Source organism: Lycium barbarum, chromosome 1 (assembly GCF_019175385.1).
Source record: "Lycium barbarum isolate Lr01 chromosome 1, ASM1917538v2, whole genome shotgun sequence".
Lineage (NCBI taxonomy): Eukaryota > Viridiplantae > Streptophyta > Magnoliopsida > Solanales > Solanaceae > Lycium > Lycium barbarum.
In genome coordinates this window covers 79,296,340-79,319,373 of record NC_083337.1, presented here as the reverse complement: position 1 = coordinate 79,319,373, position 23,034 = coordinate 79,296,340, and the positions used below count along the sequence as shown (strand labels likewise).

The 23,034-nt window shown below is 38.0% G+C and overlaps 1 protein-coding gene across 8 annotated transcripts in view; it reads left to right on the top strand.

Moving 5' to 3' along the window:
• The first annotated feature begins 1,440 nt into the window (after window positions 1-1,440).
• Window positions 1,441-23,034, top strand: part of LOC132636089 (uncharacterized) — a 48,548-nt gene continuing 26,954 nt past the window's right edge. For 2 of the 8 annotated variants that reach the window (XR_009581023.1, XM_060352811.1), the window contains exons 1-10: window positions 1,458-1,698; window positions 3,518-3,754; window positions 3,825-3,906; window positions 3,994-4,071; window positions 4,186-4,245; window positions 4,332-4,436; window positions 4,690-4,800; window positions 6,170-6,211; window positions 21,624-21,737; window positions 21,858-22,042. Coding sequence is in view for 6 of the 8 variants with exons in the window: in XM_060352811.1 (XP_060208794.1) it covers window positions 3,678-3,754; window positions 3,825-3,906; window positions 3,994-4,071; window positions 4,186-4,245; window positions 4,332-4,436; window positions 4,690-4,800; window positions 6,170-6,211; window positions 21,624-21,737; window positions 21,858-22,042 (854 nt within the window). In the remaining 2 variants the exon portion in view is untranslated. Of the gene's footprint in view, window positions 1,699-1,725; window positions 1,901-3,517; window positions 3,755-3,824; window positions 3,907-3,993; window positions 4,072-4,185; window positions 4,246-4,331; window positions 4,437-4,689; window positions 4,801-6,169; window positions 6,212-21,623; window positions 21,738-21,857; window positions 22,043-23,034 lie in introns of those variants that run through there. The other 6 variants (XM_060352786.1, XR_009581022.1, XM_060352804.1 and 3 more) reach the window with 6 other exon arrangements.

Here is a 23,034-nt window from a genome sequence, read left to right as displayed (position 1 = left end):
GTCAACTTGGTGAGCGGTGCAGAAATAGAAGAGAAACCCTCAACAAATCTTCTGTAATAACCAGCTAAGCCCAAAAAGCTACGAACCTCCGTAGGGGTCGTGGGCCTTGGCCAGGTCTTCACGGCCTCAATCTTTTGGCTATCCACTCGAATACCGTCAGATGCAACAATGTGGCCCAGAAATGCCACTGAGTTCAACCAAAACTCGCATTTGGAAAACTTCGCGAATAACTCTCGGGTTCGAAGAACTCCAAGGACAATACGCAAGTGATCCGTATGTTCCGCCTCGGATCTAGAATACACTAGGATATCATCGATGAATACAATCACGAATAGATCCAGAAAAGGCCTGAATACATTGTTCATTAAGTCCATAAACACTGCCGGTGCATTAGTTAGCCCAAACGACATTACTCGGAACTCGAAATGGCCATATCTTGTTCTGGAAGCTGTCTTAGGGATATCTTTCTCCGTAACTCTTACTTGGTGATACCCGGACCTCAAATCAATCTTTGAAAACCATTTGGCACCTTGCAATTGATCAAATAAATCATCAATCCTCGGGAGGGGATACTTGTTCTTAATTGTCACTTTATTCAATTGCCGATAATCAATGCACATTCTCAAAGAGCCATCCTTCTTCCGGACGAACAATACGGGTGCTCCCCACGGGGATGAACTAGGCCTAATGAAGCCTTTTTCAAGCGAGTCTTTTAATTGCTCTTTCAACTCTGCGGGTGCCATCCTATAGGGAGGAATGGATATGGGTTTAGTGTCTGGCAACACATCAATCGCAAAATCTATCTCTCGCTCGGGAGGAAGGCCTGGAAGCTCTTCCGGGAACACATCCGGAAATTCGTTCACTACCGGAACTGACTGAAGAGTCGGCGACTCAGCTTCCACATCTTGAACTCGCACTAGGTGATAAATACACCCTTTCGTGATCATCTTCCTTGCCTTTAGATAGGAAATAAACCTACCTTTTGGTGATGCCGAATTCCCTTCCCATTCTAAGACTGGTTCTCCCGGAAACTGGAAACGAACCATCTTCATTCGGCAATCAACATTGGCATAACAAGAAGTCAACCAATCCATGCCCATAATAACGTCAAAATCTACCATTTCTAGCTCATGCAAATCAATCATGGTACGACGATCACAAATCACAATCACACAATTCCTATATACTCGGCTAGCTATTACCGATTCACCCACGGGTGTAGACACCTCAAAAGGTTTGATAGACTCCGGCTCAATTATAAATCGACCCGCAATATATGGAGTAACATATGATAATGTGGAGCCCGGATCAATCAAAGCATATACATCATGAGAAAATACCGATAATATACCTGTGACCACATCAGGAGAAGACTCAAGATCTTGGCGTCCAGATGCATTTTCATGATTTTTTGCATTTTCATGATTTTTTTTTTTTTAAATTTTCGTCAAAGAAGAGAAGTGGAAGTCTGATGTTCACACAGGGTCTTTTCCTTGGTGTGGATTTTAGATTAGTTAAAACCTGCGAATTCTTTCAACTCCATAGACATAAAAATTCCAAGGAGGCCCACATTTGACTTTTGGTGAGAATTAAAACGTTACGCACTTTCTTCTCTCTTTCGTTGTTCCCATTGATTAATTGATCGGAGATTCACAGCCTTTCTATTTTTGACGACTTCTTCTTCTTCTATATTATAAGGTAACCATGCCCAATTGCTATTTAAGGGATTCTGAATCTGTTTTATTTGTAATTCTGCCTGAATATTCTGGTCGAGCACAGTTGTATATACTTATTTCAAGGTTTTTACTTATACTTTGCCCCAGTTTCAGTGGGTTTTCTTTTTTGTTTAGTCTAATTTTGTGGCAGTTAACTTCATCCAGGATTCATCATGTACTTACAGGTGACTCCAGATTTTCCCATCAGAATTATTCACTTCTTTTTTTCACTTTATTTGAAAATTATCGCTTGGAAAACACCTAACATCCCTGTTTTTTATTCTTTGCAAAAACTATAACCAAACAAAACTCCACAAATGCCAACTAAAGTGAATAATATTTGGTTTCTATGACCAAACGCCTACTAATTATGCACGTTTCAAAAGAAAATAAAATTGATTCACAGGAAATGGCCTTGGAATGTGCCAGAAATCTAAAGATGCAAAGGGTATTTTACATATTCTTAGTGGATTTAAAAGCTATCGCGTGGTTGTTCAAAAAGGAAGAAGTGATGCCAAGCGAAGGATCAGTGCACATTTTTGTATATGAGAGTTGAAATTAGTTATTGTAATTGAAATTTGATCATTATAATACTTTTTCCAGATTTAATGGTCAAAAATACACCTGAACTATCACTTTTTTGCGAGTTTCACACCCAACTATGAGCTGTTCCCTTTTCTTACCTGAACTATTACCATTTATGTATTAAAACACACCTCGAAGTTGATTAGGCCAACTGTCAGTTGTTCCCTTTTCTTACCTGAACTATTACCATCTATGTATTAAAACACACCTCGAAGTTATTAGGTCAACTGTCAGTTATTCCCTTTTCTTACTTGAATTATTACCATTTATGTATTAAAATACACCTCGAAGTTGATTAGGCCAATTGTAAGGAACAACTGATAGTTGGGGTGTGAAACTCATGAAAAAGTGATAATTCTGGTGTTTGACCATTATCTCAATTTTATACTTATTTTATTTTGTATTAACGTTAAATTGTGCACTTCACTTTAAAGAAACGTGCACCTCACTTCTCGCCTTTTGCTTCATGCCCCAAGGACCTAGTCGCTTATATGCTCTTTACGCCTGTAAAAACACAACATTTTCTTAACATCTAAATCATTTTGTTTTGCCAGAAAAGTTAGTAAGATGTTATAATCAAAGCTTCAGGTTTTTCCCCTTACAATTAAGGATGAATTGTCAAGTATACTCTTATGCACAGCCCTGTCACCCTGTGTATCGCTTTGGACAATTTCAAGTATGAATGGCCCATGTGAGCAAAAAGAAGCTACAGAGATTTGCTTATTAAGCTATATTTTAGCTCCCTGTGTTTTATGCACTAATGTTTTGAGAACAAGAGATCCTCACTTAATATTGCATTAAGCTACTTATTGATTTTGTTGTGGTCTAAGGCATCAGGAGCAACCCAGAGTTGGTGCTATTAGATTTGCATGTATGTGGATGATTGTTATGTCATTGTTGATTTGCATTTTCCCATCTTTTACTTCCGTTAATACCTTAACAAGGTTTTAATTCTATAAAGCAAATGAAAATCAACAGCTGTTGGTATTTATCTTCCTCTTTTTTCTCCTTCGAAAAATTAAATTGCATTTTTATCCTCGGAAACATCTTTGTGGATCAACTGTGCTCAATATTTTACTTTGACAAAAATATTGTTGTCTTTAGATCTTTCTCAGGTTGTTAGTGTTTTAAGTTCCCTTTGAGGAAGCCTAGCTGATTACTTGATCTATTCACTGTTCCTGTCCTCATTGCTAATGATTAAGTGAGATCTTTTTCAGGCTGTTAATGTAGCTAGTCCTCATTAGTTCTGGAAGAGAGGAAGTGCTTCAGCATTTTGTGAATCGGAATAGGTTGTGATATGCAAGGAACTGGTCGATGATGTCGGACCTAGTTGACTACTTTTCATTTGACTTCTTCTCGTGAGAATAGTTGGCTAACATGTATTCCGCTAGTAGCTCTATTAATGGGCAGAAAGATGTAAGAGTTCAGGGGAAAAGCTCTGATTTGGCCAACAGGTAATTATGAGCTAGATTATGTTGGGAATTTTTCGGCCGACTGTGTAGGATTAATTCATCACACTTGCAGGCAAGATTTTGGGATGAGTTCTGTACCGAAGAGTTTGAAGGGAAATGACACTATCAATGAATCTCAGGATCGTGAAGCTATGGTAGATTTTCTTAATTTGTACAGAATATAACTTTCAGTATGAAGGGAGACTACATTTTGCTAAATTGCTGAATAAATCTGTGTTCAGGAACTATATTCACGTGCTAAAGCACAACAAGAAGAAATTCTATATCTTCGGGAGCAGATTGGTCTTGCCAGTGTTCGGGTGTGCCATTTTCCTTTGGCCTTTGCACATTTTTGCTTTTTTTGCTTCAGAGATAATATACTCTATGGTTCAACTTTATACCTTAAGCACATTGCATTGTTGCCATGTTATCAGGAATCACAACTCTTGAATGAGAAATATGGACTTGAGAAGAAATTTTCTGAACTACGCATGGTTTGTCTTTCTTGTCTGACTGAATTTACTTGTTTATTCTTTTTGTTCAGTACATTCTTTTGGTGTTACTATTTTTGTACTCATAGGCACTAGATGAGAAGCAGAGCGAAGCTATAATGTCCGCCTCAAACGAACTGGCCCGCAGGAAAGGTGATCTTGAAGAAAACTTAAGATTGGTGAATGAGTTAAAGGTACGCAATAAGTTGACTGTGAACGCTTGGCCCTTTTTTGGGTGTATAAGCCTCAACTTTTAAAACATATTTTTGTACTTGTGGTTCTCGATGTAACTGCACAATATTGGTTGCTTCTGTGAGAAAAATATTTCTTGGGAGAACTGTATATACTGTTCACCCCAGCTAGCTTGAGATTCAGAAATAGTAGTTGTATCCTCTATCTGCCTCTTCTCTAGGATCTTGTTTATCGGAAGTCTTATTCTTTTTTCAGGATACAGAGGATGACAAATATATTTTTATGTCATCCATGCTTGGATTATTGGCCGAATATGGAATCTTTCCTCGTGTGGCTAGTGCCTCTAGTCTGACCAACAATGTGAAGGTATTGAGTACAAAGTATTAGAGTAGTGTTTTAGTAAGAAGTAATGTCTCTCTCTCGATCTTAATATTTACAGTCCTTGAGGTATATAATAATCTCTGAGGAGTTAAAAGTTCCAGTATGCTTTTTATATACTAATCTATCTCAATATTTGCACGCAGATTGTGTGGATGTTTACTAACTTATTAGTTTCTTCTTCTTCTTTCCTCTGTTCTTTAGGAAACTTGTTGAACTCTTTACTAGGGCTTCTGGCTTTATGTCTTCTCTGTTATTCTAACATGGATTATATTCATATTGAGCATCTTGACCAGCAGCTGGCCATTAATTTAACGGATATACATTGAAGAAAAGATATTTAATTGCTGCACATTTTTCTATGACAAGTTTTAATGATGTAAAACTTTATCGCTTTCCTAAATCTTGATAGGTAAAACATATCATATTGCTACTTTTACAAAGTTGTCTATTTGATCATGCTGGAACAGTTTTCATCTGGCCTGAATAAAGTAAAACCGTAAAGCACATGGTACATCACTTTTATTGGACGCATTGCTCTGTTCAGACAAACAGTACTTTGACAAGAGTGCTATCCACAGAAATGTTATCATTTTTCTAATCCTAAGAAATTAATTTTAACAATTATGCATGCATTAAACGCTAAATCATATCTACTCACAAAGGCATTCAGTAAAACTCCATTATCTATTCTTTTTGCTGCAAATCATGCTTGGCATGCTAGTAGTACTGCTATGTGTTGATGGGGGTCATTGCTGGAGGTCTTATTATGCCTGACTAATATGAAGGTCTGGCTGAATGTTGTATTCTCAAGTTTGCTTTTCCGTGCTTTGAGGAAAATTAGACTTACATCATGCGTAATATTTTGGGTTCTGTCCTATTAGAATCTGCCTGGTTCAGAGTTTGATGTTAATAGAACTTTTTCCTGCTAAATGACCTTATTATACTATGGAGGTCTGGTTGTTGCAAAATCTACAAATGGATCAAGCAATCAACTTTTCTTAATCCCAACTAATTGAGCAAACCTTTATCCTTTGTATTCATTATGCTATTATCAATATTCAGAGGATCATCATAGTTTTTTTTTTTTGATAACCAAAAAAAACTGTAATGATCCTCTTCATATCGATAATAGCAAAATGAATACATAGATGTTGAGGAAACTTTATGAATCCTTTGTGTCCATTCCTTTCTAGTCAATATTCAAAGGACCATCATTGTTAGACTAAATTAAACAAATTTCTCCTTGTCCTTCCACTTTGAATCTAATCTTATAGCATTAGTGAATACTACATCGTAGTCTTCCTTCCTAGAGTTCCACTTCTGATATAGCTTTTTTCTCCTTAATCTTTTGCAGCACTTACACGATCAGCTGGAGATGAAGATCAGAACTTCACATGTAAGGTTTTGACATTGTCTGACTCATTTACAACCTTCTCAGATATGATTTTGTATTTAGGGAGCACAGCCTTTTCCATCATGGTTTATATATATATATTTTTTTTGGGGCCAAATTGTGGGATGTTTTGTTTTAGGTTACCCGATTAATATAAATGGAAAACAAGATTTATACGGTTTGTATTGCAAATTAGGTTATGTATACTTTAGTAGGCTTTCAGAAACAGAATACTAAAAATGCAAAGAATGACCAGCATCACGAGTTCAGGTTTGAGCAACCTTTTTATGTACTCAGTACCTGAGCTGAGATATCTATGAACATACACTAAAAGGAAATACAAAGCAATTGCGGTGTAGGTATGAGGTAGGGAAGAAAGAGCTTCTTATCTTTGAACCTTTTTAGAATTGTGTGAGAGACGAGATTCTTAAAATTGCATTTGAGGAAATGACCTTGGCACTTAGATCCAAAAATTAACATCGTAAGAGATGGGCCTAACAATTTCTTCTTCTCTTATGATTCATCAAGTTACAGGGGGGAGACCAAGAAAAGGAGAGTAGATGGGCTGGTTTTCCAGTCAAGTATAGTTGATAATCCCATTTTCGAATATGAATTTAAATAGATTCTCTTTGAAGGAAATGCTCTCTATTTATGATTTGATTTTGGAATAACGTATACCAACTTTTAGTGTGAAATACATGGATAAAAATCCCTAAATGAGAGCTTTAAAAAGTGGTGTATTTATTGCATAGCTTGATTATGATAATGCACCACTGGCAAAATTTTGAAAATAGTTGGCTAGACATAAATCATAACCACTAAGAATGACTGTTATCATGATCTCACTTTGAGGAATCTTTTTGTTGAAGAGTATGACCATCACATCTAAAAGCTTAAGCTGTTAGAGAGAACACACTTTTATCTTCTTAATCATGTCTTCAACACGCCACACGCCCCTCACGTGCGGCTTGATTCTTTTTTCATGAGCCAAGCATGCAGATCTTTTTTTTTTTTTTTTTTTGTTAATGGGTGGTAGTGAGACACGAACTCAGGACCTTTTCCTGCTCTAGTACCATGTTGAAGTGTGTGACCGTCTCATCTAAAAGCTTAAGTTGTTAGAGAGAGCACACTTTTATCTCCTTAGTTATGTCTTCAACACTTTTTATGTATTCAGTCACGGAGCTGAGATTCTAAGAAAATAAATTAGAAAGAAGATACAAATCAATTGGTATTGGGGAATTATAAATTCGAACATATCCCTAGACCATTAATCTAGCTTTTAGACAACCAACCTTCCCATTAGTATGTACAGTTGTTTTGCCACGTGGAAAATGAACAATGTCCAAAGTACCATAATAATAAAAGGCAGATGTTGCCTCAATTATAGCCTGATGCTAACCTGGATGAACCACTGCCTCTGGAGTAGTCGTAGGTGTACTGACAAGGTACTTTGACAGTGCCTAAACTTGTAACAAAGGCATGTATAAGAGTGACAAACTGTGATAACTTAAGAATTATGAACTGGATGAAGGTTGTGAGCTATGCTACTCAGACTCTTCATAAATGCTGCCGGATGCGTGCAGGTCCTCTAAAAGTAGTGCATTTTTGAGGATTCGATGCGGGTACACCAATATTCTTGGAGAGTCCGAGCAACATAAGTTGTAAGTAGTTAGAGTACCCTCGAAGAGCAATAGGAAGATCAAGTTTATTTGATGAATGCTCGACTGAGGAGGAAAATATTGTTGGAGTGCACTGAGTCAGTAGCTGGACTTGGCATACCTGTACTATGAATAGGAATAACTTAATCAACAAGCGGAAGATTTGGTCAAAATCGTCTGGAGTAGACTTGAAGTGGAGGGCTAGTTGGAAGGAAATTGAAACTCTAGGTTCTGGCCTGTGCAATTTTGCCCTAATTTGGACTTTGTTTATTTTTTCCGGCACAAATAGAAGGAACTCAAAGAGGGTAAGAATAAGCAATTTAGAGGAGGGACTAACACTTTGGCTCTGATACCATGTGAATAATGAGAAAAGAAAGAGAGATGGGAAAAAGTTACTTGAATTGTCCCTCAAGCATTTGGACCTTAAATAATGTCTTCTAGTAATAAGAAAAATGGAAAATAAAGTAATTTATATTTCTCAAATACTATTATCTAAATCTTTGGATATTCTCAAGTAATAAATTCTTGTCATATTTAGAATTTTCTTACATGGACATTCTCAACTAAAAGATCAGGTGTGCCAGGGAAAAGCTGCATCACTAAAATAGTTTTCAGGATGGTACATGGCAGGGTGAATAGTTACCGGAGAGATGTGAAGAAAAAAGTAATAATGAAAGCTGAAGTTGGATGCTCACCAAGGAAAATGGTGACAAAATTTGTAAGTCTCCTGAAAAAAGAAGAAGAAGAAACTGTGAAGAAAATTCAACAGTTACCAGGAACAAACGCAGTGCTGAAAACGCTTACAGTTAATGGGAAAAAGCCCTAAATCCAATAAGTCTCTGAAAAGTGCACTTGAGAGAACTAAAATTTATTTCTTACAAGGGCTTGGATATTACCAGAATATATGCGAACAATGGCTGTCTTTGGTATGAACGAAAATGTTTTCCTGAAAATATTCCAAGTATATTTATATATAATTTAGACAAACACTGCGAGGATGAAGGTGGGGTCCATGAGGTGGGTGAGTGTTGGGGTGAGAGGAGACAATCAACATGAAATTCATGAAACTTGTTTTCCATACTTTAGATAAGTTATTTTCTTTATTTTTAAGGAACTTGTTTTTTTCTAAAACAAATGTTTTTCAAAACATTTTGACCAACCAATAACAACAACATACCAAGTGTAATCCCACAAGTGAGGTCTGGGGAGGGTAGGATGTACGCAGACCTTCCCCTACATTTGTGGGGTAGAGAGATTGTTTCCGACAGATCCTCGGCTCAGGAAAGTGTTTCCAAAACAGGTTTGAAAGAAAAAAAAATATAGGCAACAAAATAGTAAGATAAACGAAGCAACTAGCAGCAATAAAAATCGAGAGAGTAAGATACTACGAGAGTACTAATAAAACTACAATAAGGTGAAAGAGAGACTAGCCCCTGCCTCTCCCACATAAAGGTGCCACAACACTGGACTACCTAATACCCTTAAGATACTACGAGAGTACAAATAACACTACTAATAAAGATAAAGGGAGACTAGCCCCTGCCTCTCCCACATAAAGGTGCGACAACACTGGACTACCTACTGCCCTTATACCCTAATCCTCGACGTCCATACCTTCCTATCTAGGGTCATGTCCTCAGTAAGCTGAAGATGCGCCATGTCCTGTCTAATTTTGACCGACTAACCAACCAACAACAACAACAACAATATACCCAGTGTAATCCCACAAGTGGGGTCTGGGGAGGGCAGTGTGTACACATACCTTACCCCTACCTTCGGAGGTTGAGAGGCTGTTTCCGATAGACCCTCTGCTCGAGAAAAAGTATTTAAAAGTAGTGTGAAAAAAGTAAAGAACGGAAGTGAAAAAACCTTGACAAAATACTAAAGAAATAGTTGAAGTACAAGAAACAATAAATAGTAACAAAAATCGAATAACAAGAAACTACAAGAGTAATACTACGAATACAAGTATGGAAGAATAAATAAGCGAGACGACACTCAACTATCTACTAACCTTCTACCCGAATCTGTGTCCTTCATAGCCTCTTATCCAAGGTCATGTCCTCGGAAGCTGGATCCATCCATAGTCAACCTCTCACACCTCCGCACTGGGCATTTGTGCATCTTCTCTTCACATGCCCGAACTATCTCAGCCTCGCTTCCGCATGTTGTCCTCCATCGAGGCCACTCGCACCTTGTCCCTGATGTCTAATTTTGACCAACCAAACATGGAAAATTGGAGAACATTTTTCTCCATACCAAACACAACCAAAATGTTTTCTATTTATGAGTTGAAATGCATGGTCTACCCATTTATAGATGTTTAATACACTTTTAAAATCTCTAGATGCGTATGAATTTGATTTTAAAAGTTTGTACATTTATTGCACCGTTTAACTGCAATAAATGCACTGCTGGCCAGACATAAATGTGGTGTTTGGCGGATTTATCATGATGGCTTGAATTTTGCATGATAAAAAAATCATGGGCCAAGAATTTTCGCATGCAAGGGCTTTTAGTATCTTTTGCAGATATCTCTTTTAGCCTGCTCAAAAGGAGGTCACAAAAATTTAAAGCCTTTGTGTACTAACTTCTCTTGTGGAAGAAACAATATAATGATCTACTGAATACATGGTATATGTTTCAGGATTTTGTTGAAAATATTGTAAATGATTATGTATCAATTAGGATTTTCAGAATTAATTAGCTTGACTGGTTCTTGTAGTTAGGTAGTCAGAATATATTCTTTCTGTTTTAGCACTTGCACTTTAACTATTCAAATGCAGTAGATTGAGAGAAACAATCACCCTTGATTATGTATCAATTAGGATTTTCAGAATTAATTAGCTTGACTGGTTCTTGTAGTTAGGTAGTCAGAATATATTCTTTCTGTTTTAGCACTTGCACTTTAACTATTCAAATGCAGTAGATTGAGAGAAACAATCAATCTGAGGTTTCTCTCAATTCTCTATTCTTTGTTTCATTTCTCACCTGGTATTAGAGCAAGGGTGAGAAATTAGTTCTTGTGCATTTACCAGCAACATACAAGAGAGAAACTCTGCTGCCGCATAATTTTAGAGTGTGTTAACTGTCCGAGAGTATCACTTTGTGCTAGTATTGTGCACATACCAGTACCACCAAGTCTCCTCCCTCTGGCGACCCTACCACAAGAATGCCGATTGCTAGAAAGGCTTCCATGCTCCTCCATGCGCTACTGGTAGTGTCACGACCCAGCTGGGGGCCGCGACGGGTATCCGGGGCTAACCACCGAGCACCGCTCGCTCTACTACTCACCTTACTCGATTAATGCCCTTTTTATTTCTTTTAACTCAAGCACGGAAAAGTCATAGTTTATAGGGAAACGTAAATACTTTTATATATATATGTCTTTAGTATATCAAAATAATAAGTACACATATACATGAAAAATGTGAGACCATACTACCTACACTGCGCATCTACGAGCCTCTACTGACATATTGTACATATAGACGGAACAAGACTTCGTCGTGCCCAAAATGTATATACACCAAAGGAATAATCATAAGCACCTCCGAACAATGGAGTGCTTTCAGTCCGCTGTCAGCTCCTAAGAATCTGGATCAAGCTCGCCTCCCTGTCTACCTGTGGGCATGAACACAGCGTCCAAAGAAAATGAACGTCAGTACGAATATTGTACTGAGTATGAGAGGCATAAATAATGAAGAAAGACATTAATAGTATAATGAGAACATCAATGTGAAACATCTGGACCCGACTGACATTCATAAATGAAATAATGCATGCTGTCTTACTCATACTTATCATCATAACATGTATGCATCATATGCAAGCTGCCCGTCCATATCGGAACGGTGTGATAATCAATAATATTAGCCCGCGTCCAGGCCTCCCGCGTCCGAGGTACCATCTCATGCCGCCCACTAGTGGTGTCTGCCCATGCCAGAAGGTCATGTTGTATCCGTATAGCTGCCTGCCTCAGCGGTGACTGCCCGGCCAACTAGGCCCGGTGTGAAATGCTCATGCCATGCTTATCATAAAATAATCATAATAATGTGCTCATTATAAAATACTTATCTTATCATAGTACCTGCATAAGACTCGAGATTGACTTTACTCTATCGGGGTGACGTAAGGTCGTGATCCCCCGATTACATTATGGAGCAATCATGGACATTCTGCCTCACCTTGAAAGAACTAGCACATAAGGTGAGTGTAGGCAATGAATAACATCATCATCATTCTAGCATCATCATATCGTGTCTCTTATCTCATATAAGCATTTATGGAAGTAGGCTTTTAACTTTTCGGAATATAGGAACTCATGAAGAAGATAGGGATTCGAGTTATAAGATTCATGCCGTTAGAAGGAAAGGACTAGCCTCACATACCTTGTCGCTTAGCTACGTTATCGATCCCTTGTCTTCCTTCAAGGTCACGTCGTTACCTTCACGAGAGAATTGGACTAACATTAGTTAATCGACTTAAGAGAATACGTCACTATTTCTAGAGAAAATTGGGCAACACTTCCTTTATTTGTACTACTTTTCCCATCGTCTATATCAATTCCCAATGTTCACCATAACATCCACAATATTACAACCAACAACCATCATTTATATCTATTCACCATATTTCACCATTTCCCTCCAATTTTCCCACATTTATCTGTATAGCTCATTATTGTGTTCTCGCACCTTTAATACTTGTTTCATGATATAAACATCATTAATATCGTATTCGTAATCCTAACACTTCAACATTTATGATTCAATCCCACTATCATCCAATGATGACACTATTCATCCATTCAAGACCCATTTTCCATGTCTTTCTACCATTCAAGCTTCCTAGCCTCCTAATACCTTAAATAACATGATAAAGTCATGAAACATACCTTAGATAATAGTTGAACAAGTCTTGAGTTGGAATGCTTCACTTTGGCCAAACCCTAGTTCCACCTTCTATGGAATTTCTTGCCTTAAATGATCCTTTTGATGTGTTCTTACACTAGGTTTTTGTGGATTGATGATATTGATCCTAAATTTCTACTTGAGGTCTTGTTTTGGAAGAGTATGGAATGTTCTAGAGAGAGAGAGGGTCGTGGAGTGAGAAGAGGAAATGAGAAAATGAAACTTGGATCATATTTTTATAAAATGCAAATCAGTCCCTATGCCATTTTATGGATTGACCGTAAAACTGATCCAGTGGCCACTTTTCTCTGTGTCAACTTGACGGTTCATTTTACGGACCGTCAAACCATTATACGGTCCGTATAACCTACCGTAAAACTCACCCTTCAGCAGTCTCTTCTGTGACACTTCTGCAGTTCATTATACGGCCGTAAAACCCTTTTACGGTCCGTATAGTTGACCGTATGACCCACCAGTTCACTGAATCTCATTTTCTTCACTTCGTTTCATCTCCGATCCCTATGGAACCTTCTTAACAATTGTTCAACACTTCGATACCAATCTACAGGACGTTATCACTCATCTCCAAAACACCGCATACGCTATGTCCTTTGCTAGCCTACTCACTGTACACTAACAGAAAAAATTCCGAGGTGTAACAGGTAGCTCCCGAACCACGGTACATTTGGGTCACTTTTTGGTGCATGTACACCATTCTTCTGAAACCTTCTCTCACTGTTTTTACTATGTGGATGTCGATCTTTTGATCCAGTCTAACCCATACAAGTTAGACAAGGTTTTTGTTGACTGAAGACATAGTCCGACGAAGATCCAAGAGTTTGTAAGACGCTTCTTCACTGTCCAGCACCACCTTTTTGGCATTAGGTAGGTCGACTTGGACATTGGAGTTATCTACCTGATTTCAGAATCATTTTCTGATCAGAACGTTCAATTTGATTGAATTTAAAAAAAGAAAACGTTACAAGGATTTGAGAAGTTTGGTTGCACAAACAATGGCCTTCCTTAACTTGGCTTGCTTAACTGGAGTGATTACTCTTGCAAGAACTTCCCAAGTCCGAATGGACCTAGGAGTTAGATCATTCAACCATGTCGCCACCTCACCATTAAGGGAAATTGGAAATGACCTTTTTTTTTAGATCAGGTAAAGTTTTTCATTAATAATAACAAGGCCAACATGGCCCGTATACAAGTGGTATACCAAAAAAGGAGAAGCCTACAAAATATGGTTCTTTCCAAAAGACACCCAATCCTCTATACAAACGGGAACTACATGGGTGCACCAAAAGAAAATAAGGGATCGGAGACTACTCCTTAACTGAGCAGAGCTCATCTCCACCCCTTCAAAAGCTCTCCTATTTCTTTCTTTCCAAATGACCCATATCAAAGCAAGAGGAGTAACATTCCAAGCCTTGTGCCTTCTTCTCCGAGCTCCACTCTTCCAACCGGACATCAAGTCCTTCACGGATCTAGGCATGACCCAAGAGACGCCAAACCACCTAAACATGTCCTCCCATAACCTCGAGGCTAATTTGCAATGTAATAGAATATGGTCCACATCCTCTCCTGTCTCCTTACAAAGGAAGCACCAGCTCGTGCAAATAACCTTTCGTTTTCTAAGGTTCTCTGCCGTCAAGATCACCCCTCTAGTAGCTAGCCACGAAAAGAAGCACACCTTTCTCGGCACCTTAGGGATCCAGACCGAGGCATGTGGGAAACTAACCTCTGTCCTAACTAAGAGCTTCTCATAAAAAGACTTAACTGAGAATGAACTGTTCTTCCCAAGTTCCCAGCTCAACGCGTCAGGTCTATCAATTGGCACACAATGCTTTTGAAGTAACTCTAGCAACCTTTGAAGCTCGGTCACCTCCCAATCCTGAAAATTCCTCCTAAACCTCAAATCCCAAAAAGACCCGTCCCCTTGTGTCCCCCTAACTTGTTGAACGGATAACTCCCTTCGGCAAGAGACCCTATACAAAATCGGGAATTCATCCTTTAGCACCACACCTCCACACCACTTTTGCCCCCAAAATTCCACTCTACTCCCATTCCCCACCTTAAAAGAAATATTACCCATAAAAGCATCCCACCCCTTCATTATATTCCTCCATAGGCCACACCCGAAAGGCATTGTGATCACATTTGTTCTCCAACCCCCTTCCATAACGCCATATTTGTCTGCAATAACCCCTCTCCATAAAGAATTTCCTTCTACCCTAAATCTCCACAACCATTTACCCCAAAGAGCTTTGATAAAAACTCTTAAGTCCTTAACCCCGAGCCCTCCCCACCGCTTACGAGAAGTCACGGTCTCCCATTGAACTAAGTGAAACTTCTTTGCCCCATCTGCCGCATCCCAAAGGAAATTTCTTTGTAACCTTTCCAACTTATCTATCACAGAGACAGGTGCATCGAACAAGGACAAACAATAAGTAGGGATGCTTGATAGAGTGCTTTTAATAAGCACTTCCTTGCCTCCTTTTGGCAAGTATCTTTTTGCCAACTTGAAAGCCTCTTCTCTACCCTCTGAATGACCGGGTTCCAAACACCAATATCCTTGTTTAAAGCGCGTAGAGGTAAACCAAGATAGGTAGTGGGAAGAACCCATACCTTGCATTGCAAAACGTTGGCAAGTTGAAAACCTTAACCGCTTAGCATCATCTGAGACAGTGTTTGTCTTGGAGAATGTACAAATTTGGAGAACCTTTTTCACAAGAACTTAAGGATCTTTGTGCTCAAGCTCGCTAAAGAGGCCTTTGTTTGCAATCAATTGAAACATCAATGATGTCCTGGAGAAAGTTGCTGCCCCAATAGCTGGTGGGCCTATGACATTTGCATAGCCGTAGTTAATTGGGATCACATTTTTTCTTGCGAAAAATGCCAAAAGGATTTAAATCTTCAGCCATTGTACTTGAAGGTGAGGCCTTGGCGTAACTGGTAAAGTTGCTGCCATGTGACCTGGAGGTCACGGGTTCGAGCCGTGGAACAAGCCTCTTGCAGGAATGCAGGATAAGGCTGCGTTGTGGTCTGGCCCTTCCTCGGAATCCACGCATAGAGGGAGCTTTATGCACCGGGCTGCCCTTTAGCCATTGTACTCGAAACACGAAATAAACGTTGGTCCAATGTATGCAACAACAGTAATAAACTAAAACTAAGTCACCAATTGCTTCCGGCAATGACGACAAAATTGTGATAACGTTCAACCAAGCTCTGTAAAAGAACAAAGCAGTTGTCACAATAGCTGGAGAATGTCAAGTTTAGTTCACAAGGAGTAAGTATGAAGTAGTTAAGTCTAAGTCTATATACATACAATGCCAAATATCTTTTTAAGAAGGATTTAATGAATAATAACTAAAAAGGAAACTAATGATAAACTAGAGAATACCAAATCAAGTACTAGAGCGATTTACTCTAGATATGAAAAACCTAGATTGTTCACTGCCTCAATGTGCCTAAGTAGCCTACTTGTTTTTGGTTATTATTATGGTCCAACTGTAATAATCCACTAATACCTCCCAAATTAATGGGCCTACTCCCAATTGCTATTCCTAGCTCTAATGAGGAAGCATTTATGAATGAATCTAGTGAAAATCTGAGATGAGATTGACTAACCGTGATCATTCTTTTGTTCCTTGGTCGAGTGTCCCTACTCCCATATTCCCAAATTGTGTTACGGATATGTCCAAACATTTCCATAATCCCATTAATCTCGTGTGGGTTCTATACCCCTCGGGTCTGCTTTAATAATTAACTTTAAGGCCGATATTTGCTCAAACCGGTTATAGGGATTTATGGGGCTTTACATGTGCATCCCACACTTTCCCTTTTTAAACTCCGAAAAATTTCCTTGCAACTCTTAAATCATCTCTTTTTGGGTTCTATGGCTCCGCACGATATTTTGCAGGCTGCAGAATCCCCTACTTCTTCAGCTTCGCTTGATTTTCATCTTTTGAGTCCTGAACTCTTCACTTTACATCTTCTTGCTTCTTTTCTTCCAATCTTGGACTCTTTCAAGTAGGGATGTACAAAAGAAAACCAACAAATTGCACCAAATCAACAATCCGAGTCAAACCAGAAAAAATCGAGTAATGGTTTACCATTGAAGAAAAAAATCCGACCATAATTGATTTGATATTAACCAAAAAAGTCAAACCGAAACCAAACTAACCAGACATTACGTGTATTCAATAGTTAAAAATATTTTATACATATATATATATATATTTTTTTTTTTAATTCTTATAACTTTTCATGGTTGCTGTCTTTTAACATACTTTTGAAGTTTGCATTTAGATTTTTTGAATCGTCCGTTAAGTTTTATAGCCCTTAAGTGTCCAGTAGGCAGTAATTCAGAAAAAGTCCAAACTAAAACCAAATCAACACCAATGCTAACTAAAGAAATTCATTTCACGTCTTCTATGGCTTATTAGTTGTATACATGTATGAGATTTCATTATCTTTGTTGTTTGTGACACTATATTTTAGTCTAATGCCATGACTCCATCTCACTTTTTTTGTTATTTTCTTCGGAAGAACTATATAATTGTTGCATCTTACTAGGATACAAGAAATATTTGGAGCACTAGTTAAATGTTTTCTGTTGTGGAGACCTTCCTGTAAAAAAAAAAAAAATAATAAAAAAAAAAATTGAGAAAAACAGAGATTGAAATTCTTAGATTTTGTTACTTATCAAAAAAAAAAAAAAAAACCTTAGATTTTGTTGGTTTGGTTAGGCTTAATAGATTTAAGAAACATACACAATTGGTTTGGTAAATAAAACAACCTGACCAACCGACCTATGTACACCCCTACCTCAGGTTGTAATCTTTCTGGCTAAGTTGCGCGGACTCTTCTTTTTTGATGTTGAACCCGTCTTGACAAGAGACTGGGAAGGGTGCGGGATACGTCTCGGATTCGGTCAACCAATTTCATATACTTTGATTGGAGTCCATGGACAAATTTGGGGAAAAATTGAGATTTTGATTTCTCTAAATGAAAGATAAAACAAATTTTAGACATGGGAAATGATATACTTTCTGTTATAGCCCCTTTGTCACAACATATATGTAAGTTTTTCACAGAATTCTACAATATACATGTAATGTAAGTTTTTCACTGAATATCTCTCAGAATTTAGAATATCTTTATAGCTCTATTTTTATAAGTTTGAATTTTCTTAGCCGAATCCCCCCACCTGTACCTTGATTCACCTGTCAATCTTAAAATTTAGATTTTACCGGATCCGATCGACACTGTGATCCGTACTCGTATCGAATACCCACACCCGAGTGTGAGCAACTTAGCTCTCGGTGAGTCTGGCCCCTAAAATCAAGTGAAGTACATAATATTTGACTATAATTTTCACTTGAAGACATTAAAAGCTAAAGTCAAAGACATATAAGTTGGTAAACACCCAACTTATCAGCACCTAGCGAACTAGTTTAAGTTGCTCAAAGAATTGAAGTTTGGACAAATTAGTCAGATGACTTGCGTGTGATAATGAAGCTGCTCTTCATATTGCATCAAATTTAGTGTTTCACGGGAGAACTAAACACACAGAGATCGACTATCACTTGGTCAAAAAAATAGATATAATCTCAAGAGATATTGTCACAAATTCATGAAGTCAAATGATCAGCTTGCAGATACTTTCACCAAGTTTATTATTGGTTCTCGAGTTAGTTACATTTGCAACAGCTTGGTAGACATGACTTGTACACACCAGCTTGCGGGGGAGTATTAAAAATATTGTGAATGATACCGTGTATCAATTAAGATTAGTCTTAACTAATTAGTAATTAGATTAAATGTCACTCCCCGAACCATGGCCTGGGCGTGACACGACACTCGGTGCCTGACTGTATATGATCGAGCGAACCCATGGCTGCTGAGTCTAACAGTTGTATTATAAAAGCATGCAAGATATAAAATGAACCAAGAGAATATTCTAACTCAAATATATTAGAGGATGCGGAAATAAATGGTGTGAGGCAAATCCAACATAACTGACTAAAGATTGTGTCTATGAAACCTCTATGATCAAAATACTGTAAGAATAACTACGTCAGGACAAGACCCTGACATGCCTCAAGTGCTAATGAACTAACTAATACTCGAAAGCTGGAAATAGACGGGAAGCCCTGAATGAGAGGGGCTCACCAACTAGCTGATGTATTCAAAGTGCTGGAAGCTAAGCGGCTGGTGTATCCTCCTGAAAGTCAGACTCTGCACCGTGAAGTGCAGGCCCATGCATTAGGACGTTAGTACATTTGAATTGTACAAGTATGATAAGCAACTGAAGCCATGATAAGGGATATATGAACAATAAAGCATAATGAAACTGAATACTCATATCATGAGCTGATCTGTATAGAAACCACCTGTGCAAATATCATGTAACTATGGCCTCAGGCCCAATAAATAATGAGATCTCAAAGCTATGGCCTCAGGCCCAAAATAATTACATATGCATATGAATCATAACTATGGCCTTGGGCCCAATCAAACATGAAGCAACAGGTGTAAAACTGACTACTGACTCTTTATCATGAATGATGACTTAGACTGCATTCTGAGACTCGTAGATTGAATTACAAGTCTTTTGGATTAAGCTAGGGTCCATAGCATGCATAAACAAATATGAACATAATCAGAAAACTGAACTCTAACCCTAAGTTATGAAAATCAAGAACTAGGGCAAAATCATGAACTTGCTGGATTATTGGGAATTATGATTATTGAGGTATGAGGATGATTAAACAATGTTCCTTATGTAGATAGTATGCTTAACATACCTGGAATTGCTCCCAATTTGAATCATAATCTGGTCTTGGAAAAGAGTTCCAAGGTTTTGCTCTTTATGCTCTTCAATTGGGTTTTCTTGAAAACCCTATGTTATGAACATGGTTTCATGATTAGATTAAGAGCATATATGATAGAATTGATTTGGAAGAGCTTGGAATGATTTACCTTGGTGTTTTGGTTTGTTGGGAGAAGAACACTTCGTTTCTAGGGCTAGGAATTATGAAAAACGAAATAAAATAACTGAAGGCTGGTATTTATAGGTTCTGGTGCGGGTTGGGAAATACGGACCAAAATACGGTCCGTAAACCTGGACCGTAATTCAACATATTTCAAACAGAATCACTGCTTTATGTTTCCTTCTTAAATACGATCACAGTTTACGGGCCGTATTTCGAAATACGGTCCGTATTTAACAATATAAAATTCCACAAGCCAAATTCCAGAATGCACAGTGATTTTGGGTGTCACTTTACGACTTGAAATACGGGCCGTATACTGAAATACGGTCCGTATTCTGGGGCGTAAATCCCCATCTGACAGCTGAAAAGAAATTTTCAATTCCCATATTCTTTATCTGGTTTTCTAAGTCTAGAATCATGGACAAAGCTTAAGTTAAAGGTCTGAGGTGTTACATTAAATCTATAATCAGGTAGTCAGAATTTCTTTTCTGTTTTAGCACTTGCGCATTAACTATTCAAACCCAATAGCTTGAGGGAATAATCAAGTTGAGTTTTCACTCAATCCTCTATTCTTTGTCCCATTTCTCATAGATTTAATCCTCTTGTTAGAATCTGTATGAATATTCTAGAATACCGCAGATACCCGTCCCAAAATAAGTGTCACCTTAGCAAAAAAATGTCCCAAAATAAGTGTCACCTTGGGAATTCAAGACAAATATTGGCAAGTGAGTCCCAAAAAGAATGACACATATCTTTATTTGGGAAAAATTTAACTTTAAACTTTACCTTTTACGCTTAACGACATGATATATAACCACACAAATATCTTTGGCTTGTTTTAGACCACAAGATTCAAAAGTCTTCTTTTATTTCTCAAACTCCGTGCCCAGTCAAACTACATCATATAAAGTTGGGACGGAGGGAGTAATAAATAGGGGTAGTTTAGTAAACTCCAAATTGTATTTATTGATTTCTTAATGGGCGTGATTTTCGCTAAAGTGACACTTATTTTGGGGGTTTAGGGCGGGGGGGGGGGGGGGGGGGGGGGTGGAGAGTATTGAATTCCTTTCCTTTCTAGCATATGTAAACTTAGTTATTTAAACCCCAATAGTTTGAGGGAATAATCAAACAGTGTTTCCTCTTCCTTCTCATGATTTTTTTAAGGTAGAAACACTAAATGTCAGCATCATTGTCTATGTGCTGTGTATTCTGCTTTGGCAAAAGAAGGAAGCTGGGGATCACCTTTTATGGTTCCCCCATTAGCAATCTGTGACGGAGATGGTTTGTTGCGATGACATGTCGTCCCTTCCTGATAAAGCGAGTGAGCTTTTGTGTTTACCTTCCATTAGCTAACTATGACAGATGGCTTGCTGTATTGATGTGTTGTCCCTTCCCGATAAAATGAGTGATCTTTTGTATTGCCTCCCATTAGCTATGACAGATGGTTTGGTATTGATGTGTTATTCCTAACCTATAAGAGAGTGACATGTTTCCGTATGAGATTTATTTATTAGTTTACTTAGGTCTTCAACACACCCGTTCATATTTGACCCAGATCCTTTATTTCAATGGGCCACACAGAGGAAGCAACACTGAACTTTTGAAATCCAAGACCACCATCTGATTCATACCATAAAATTTTCGATCTAGCACTTTCAAAAGCTGCTCTTATTGAGGGTGGAGCTTTATTTTTTAAGTTTTTGTTAGGATGCCATACTGCTGTAGTACTTTCCTGAAAGACTTGCTTTGGTTTGAGTTTGTTTTTCTGCTGTGAAGTTCAAGTCTTCCATGTTAGAAATTCTACTTTCAAGTACAATGACAAGGAGTCAATATTGGTTAACAGGCGAAAATATCAGAATTAAACTCCATGGCGACAAATCATGCTAGAGGTGGATCTTTTGATATGGAGTCACCTCATTCTAGTTCCATAAACAATCAACTTCCAAGTGGTTCTATGGTATTGTTGACAATCTGTTTCATCTTTTAGATGTTCGGATTTTCTTCTTATTCCAAAAATAAGAAATCGTTTTTCTCTATCCTCTTGGTACAAGAATTTTCCTGTTTTCTTTTCTCCCAGGGAATGCATGAATATCCATCCTTTAAACAGTACATTGATGGACAACATAATGAAGCAGTTGATGCTGGATCAAGAGATGTGCAAGCCAGTAAACATTTGCCAGCTGAAAGCTTGCTGCTCAATCGTGAAATGCATCAGCAAGCAAATATTGGGAATCATTTGGAAATATCATCTAATACTGATAGGTCAGGCTGCAAAACTGGCAAACATGTTTATGGTTGTTTTGTGTTGCTTTCCATGTCCCTATTGATGTGAAAATTCTTTTTGCTACATATGAACTAAAATCAAAGAATGCTTGCCAAATCCCTGCTAGGATGTAAATTCACAAATACATAAATTTCCGATTTATTTGTGGAATTTCGTTACACCAAGGGACATATTTCAATAAAACTTATCATAAGATATATGATCTGGAAATTTACTTTTTTTCAACATCCTTTGGTTAAAATTGGAGGGATGTCGCACCAAAGGGTGTGGCTTAGTTGTCAATGAAGTGGGTTGAGAACCATGAGGTCTTAGGTTCAATTCCCAGCGGATACAAAAAAACATTAGGTGGTTTCTTCCCATCTGTCCAAGCCTCAGTGGATAGATAGAGTTACCTGGTACCTGTGCTGGTGGGACGTAGCAGGTACCCTGTGGAATTACTCGAGGTTCGCTCAAGCTGGTCCGGACACCACGATTAAAAAAAATAAAATAGATGGATTTCTTAATATGAAGGGAAATATTTACCCCCTGCAGTTATCAGCTATTCTATGCCATTACTAGTTGAAGGTGATAGTCCTTTTTACCTTCTCGGTGTGGAAGGTAGGAGGACAGCATGTCATGCCCCGAGTGAGGACGTCCATGATAAAGCTTGGTGATATTGGATCAGTTGATGTAGGCTTGCATCTGAACTGCAAGATGTTAACACAGAACTTCTGGTCTATTTTATTTCAAATTATATTTCCTATATTTGTGATATAAGAAAACTCGAGCCACGTCTTGTTTTTAATCTTTTCAAGCCTTTGTCCTCTTTCTCTCTCTCTCTTTTGATAGTTTTATGCTTCTCCTTTTTGCTTGAGGGAAAAAGCCATTAAAATGTCTTTCTACGATGCATGTGGTCTCCTAGCTTTTAATGCTACTATCAGCTCTCCTAGTACTTCATATGCTCTGAAATATTTGATGTGATGCAATGCTA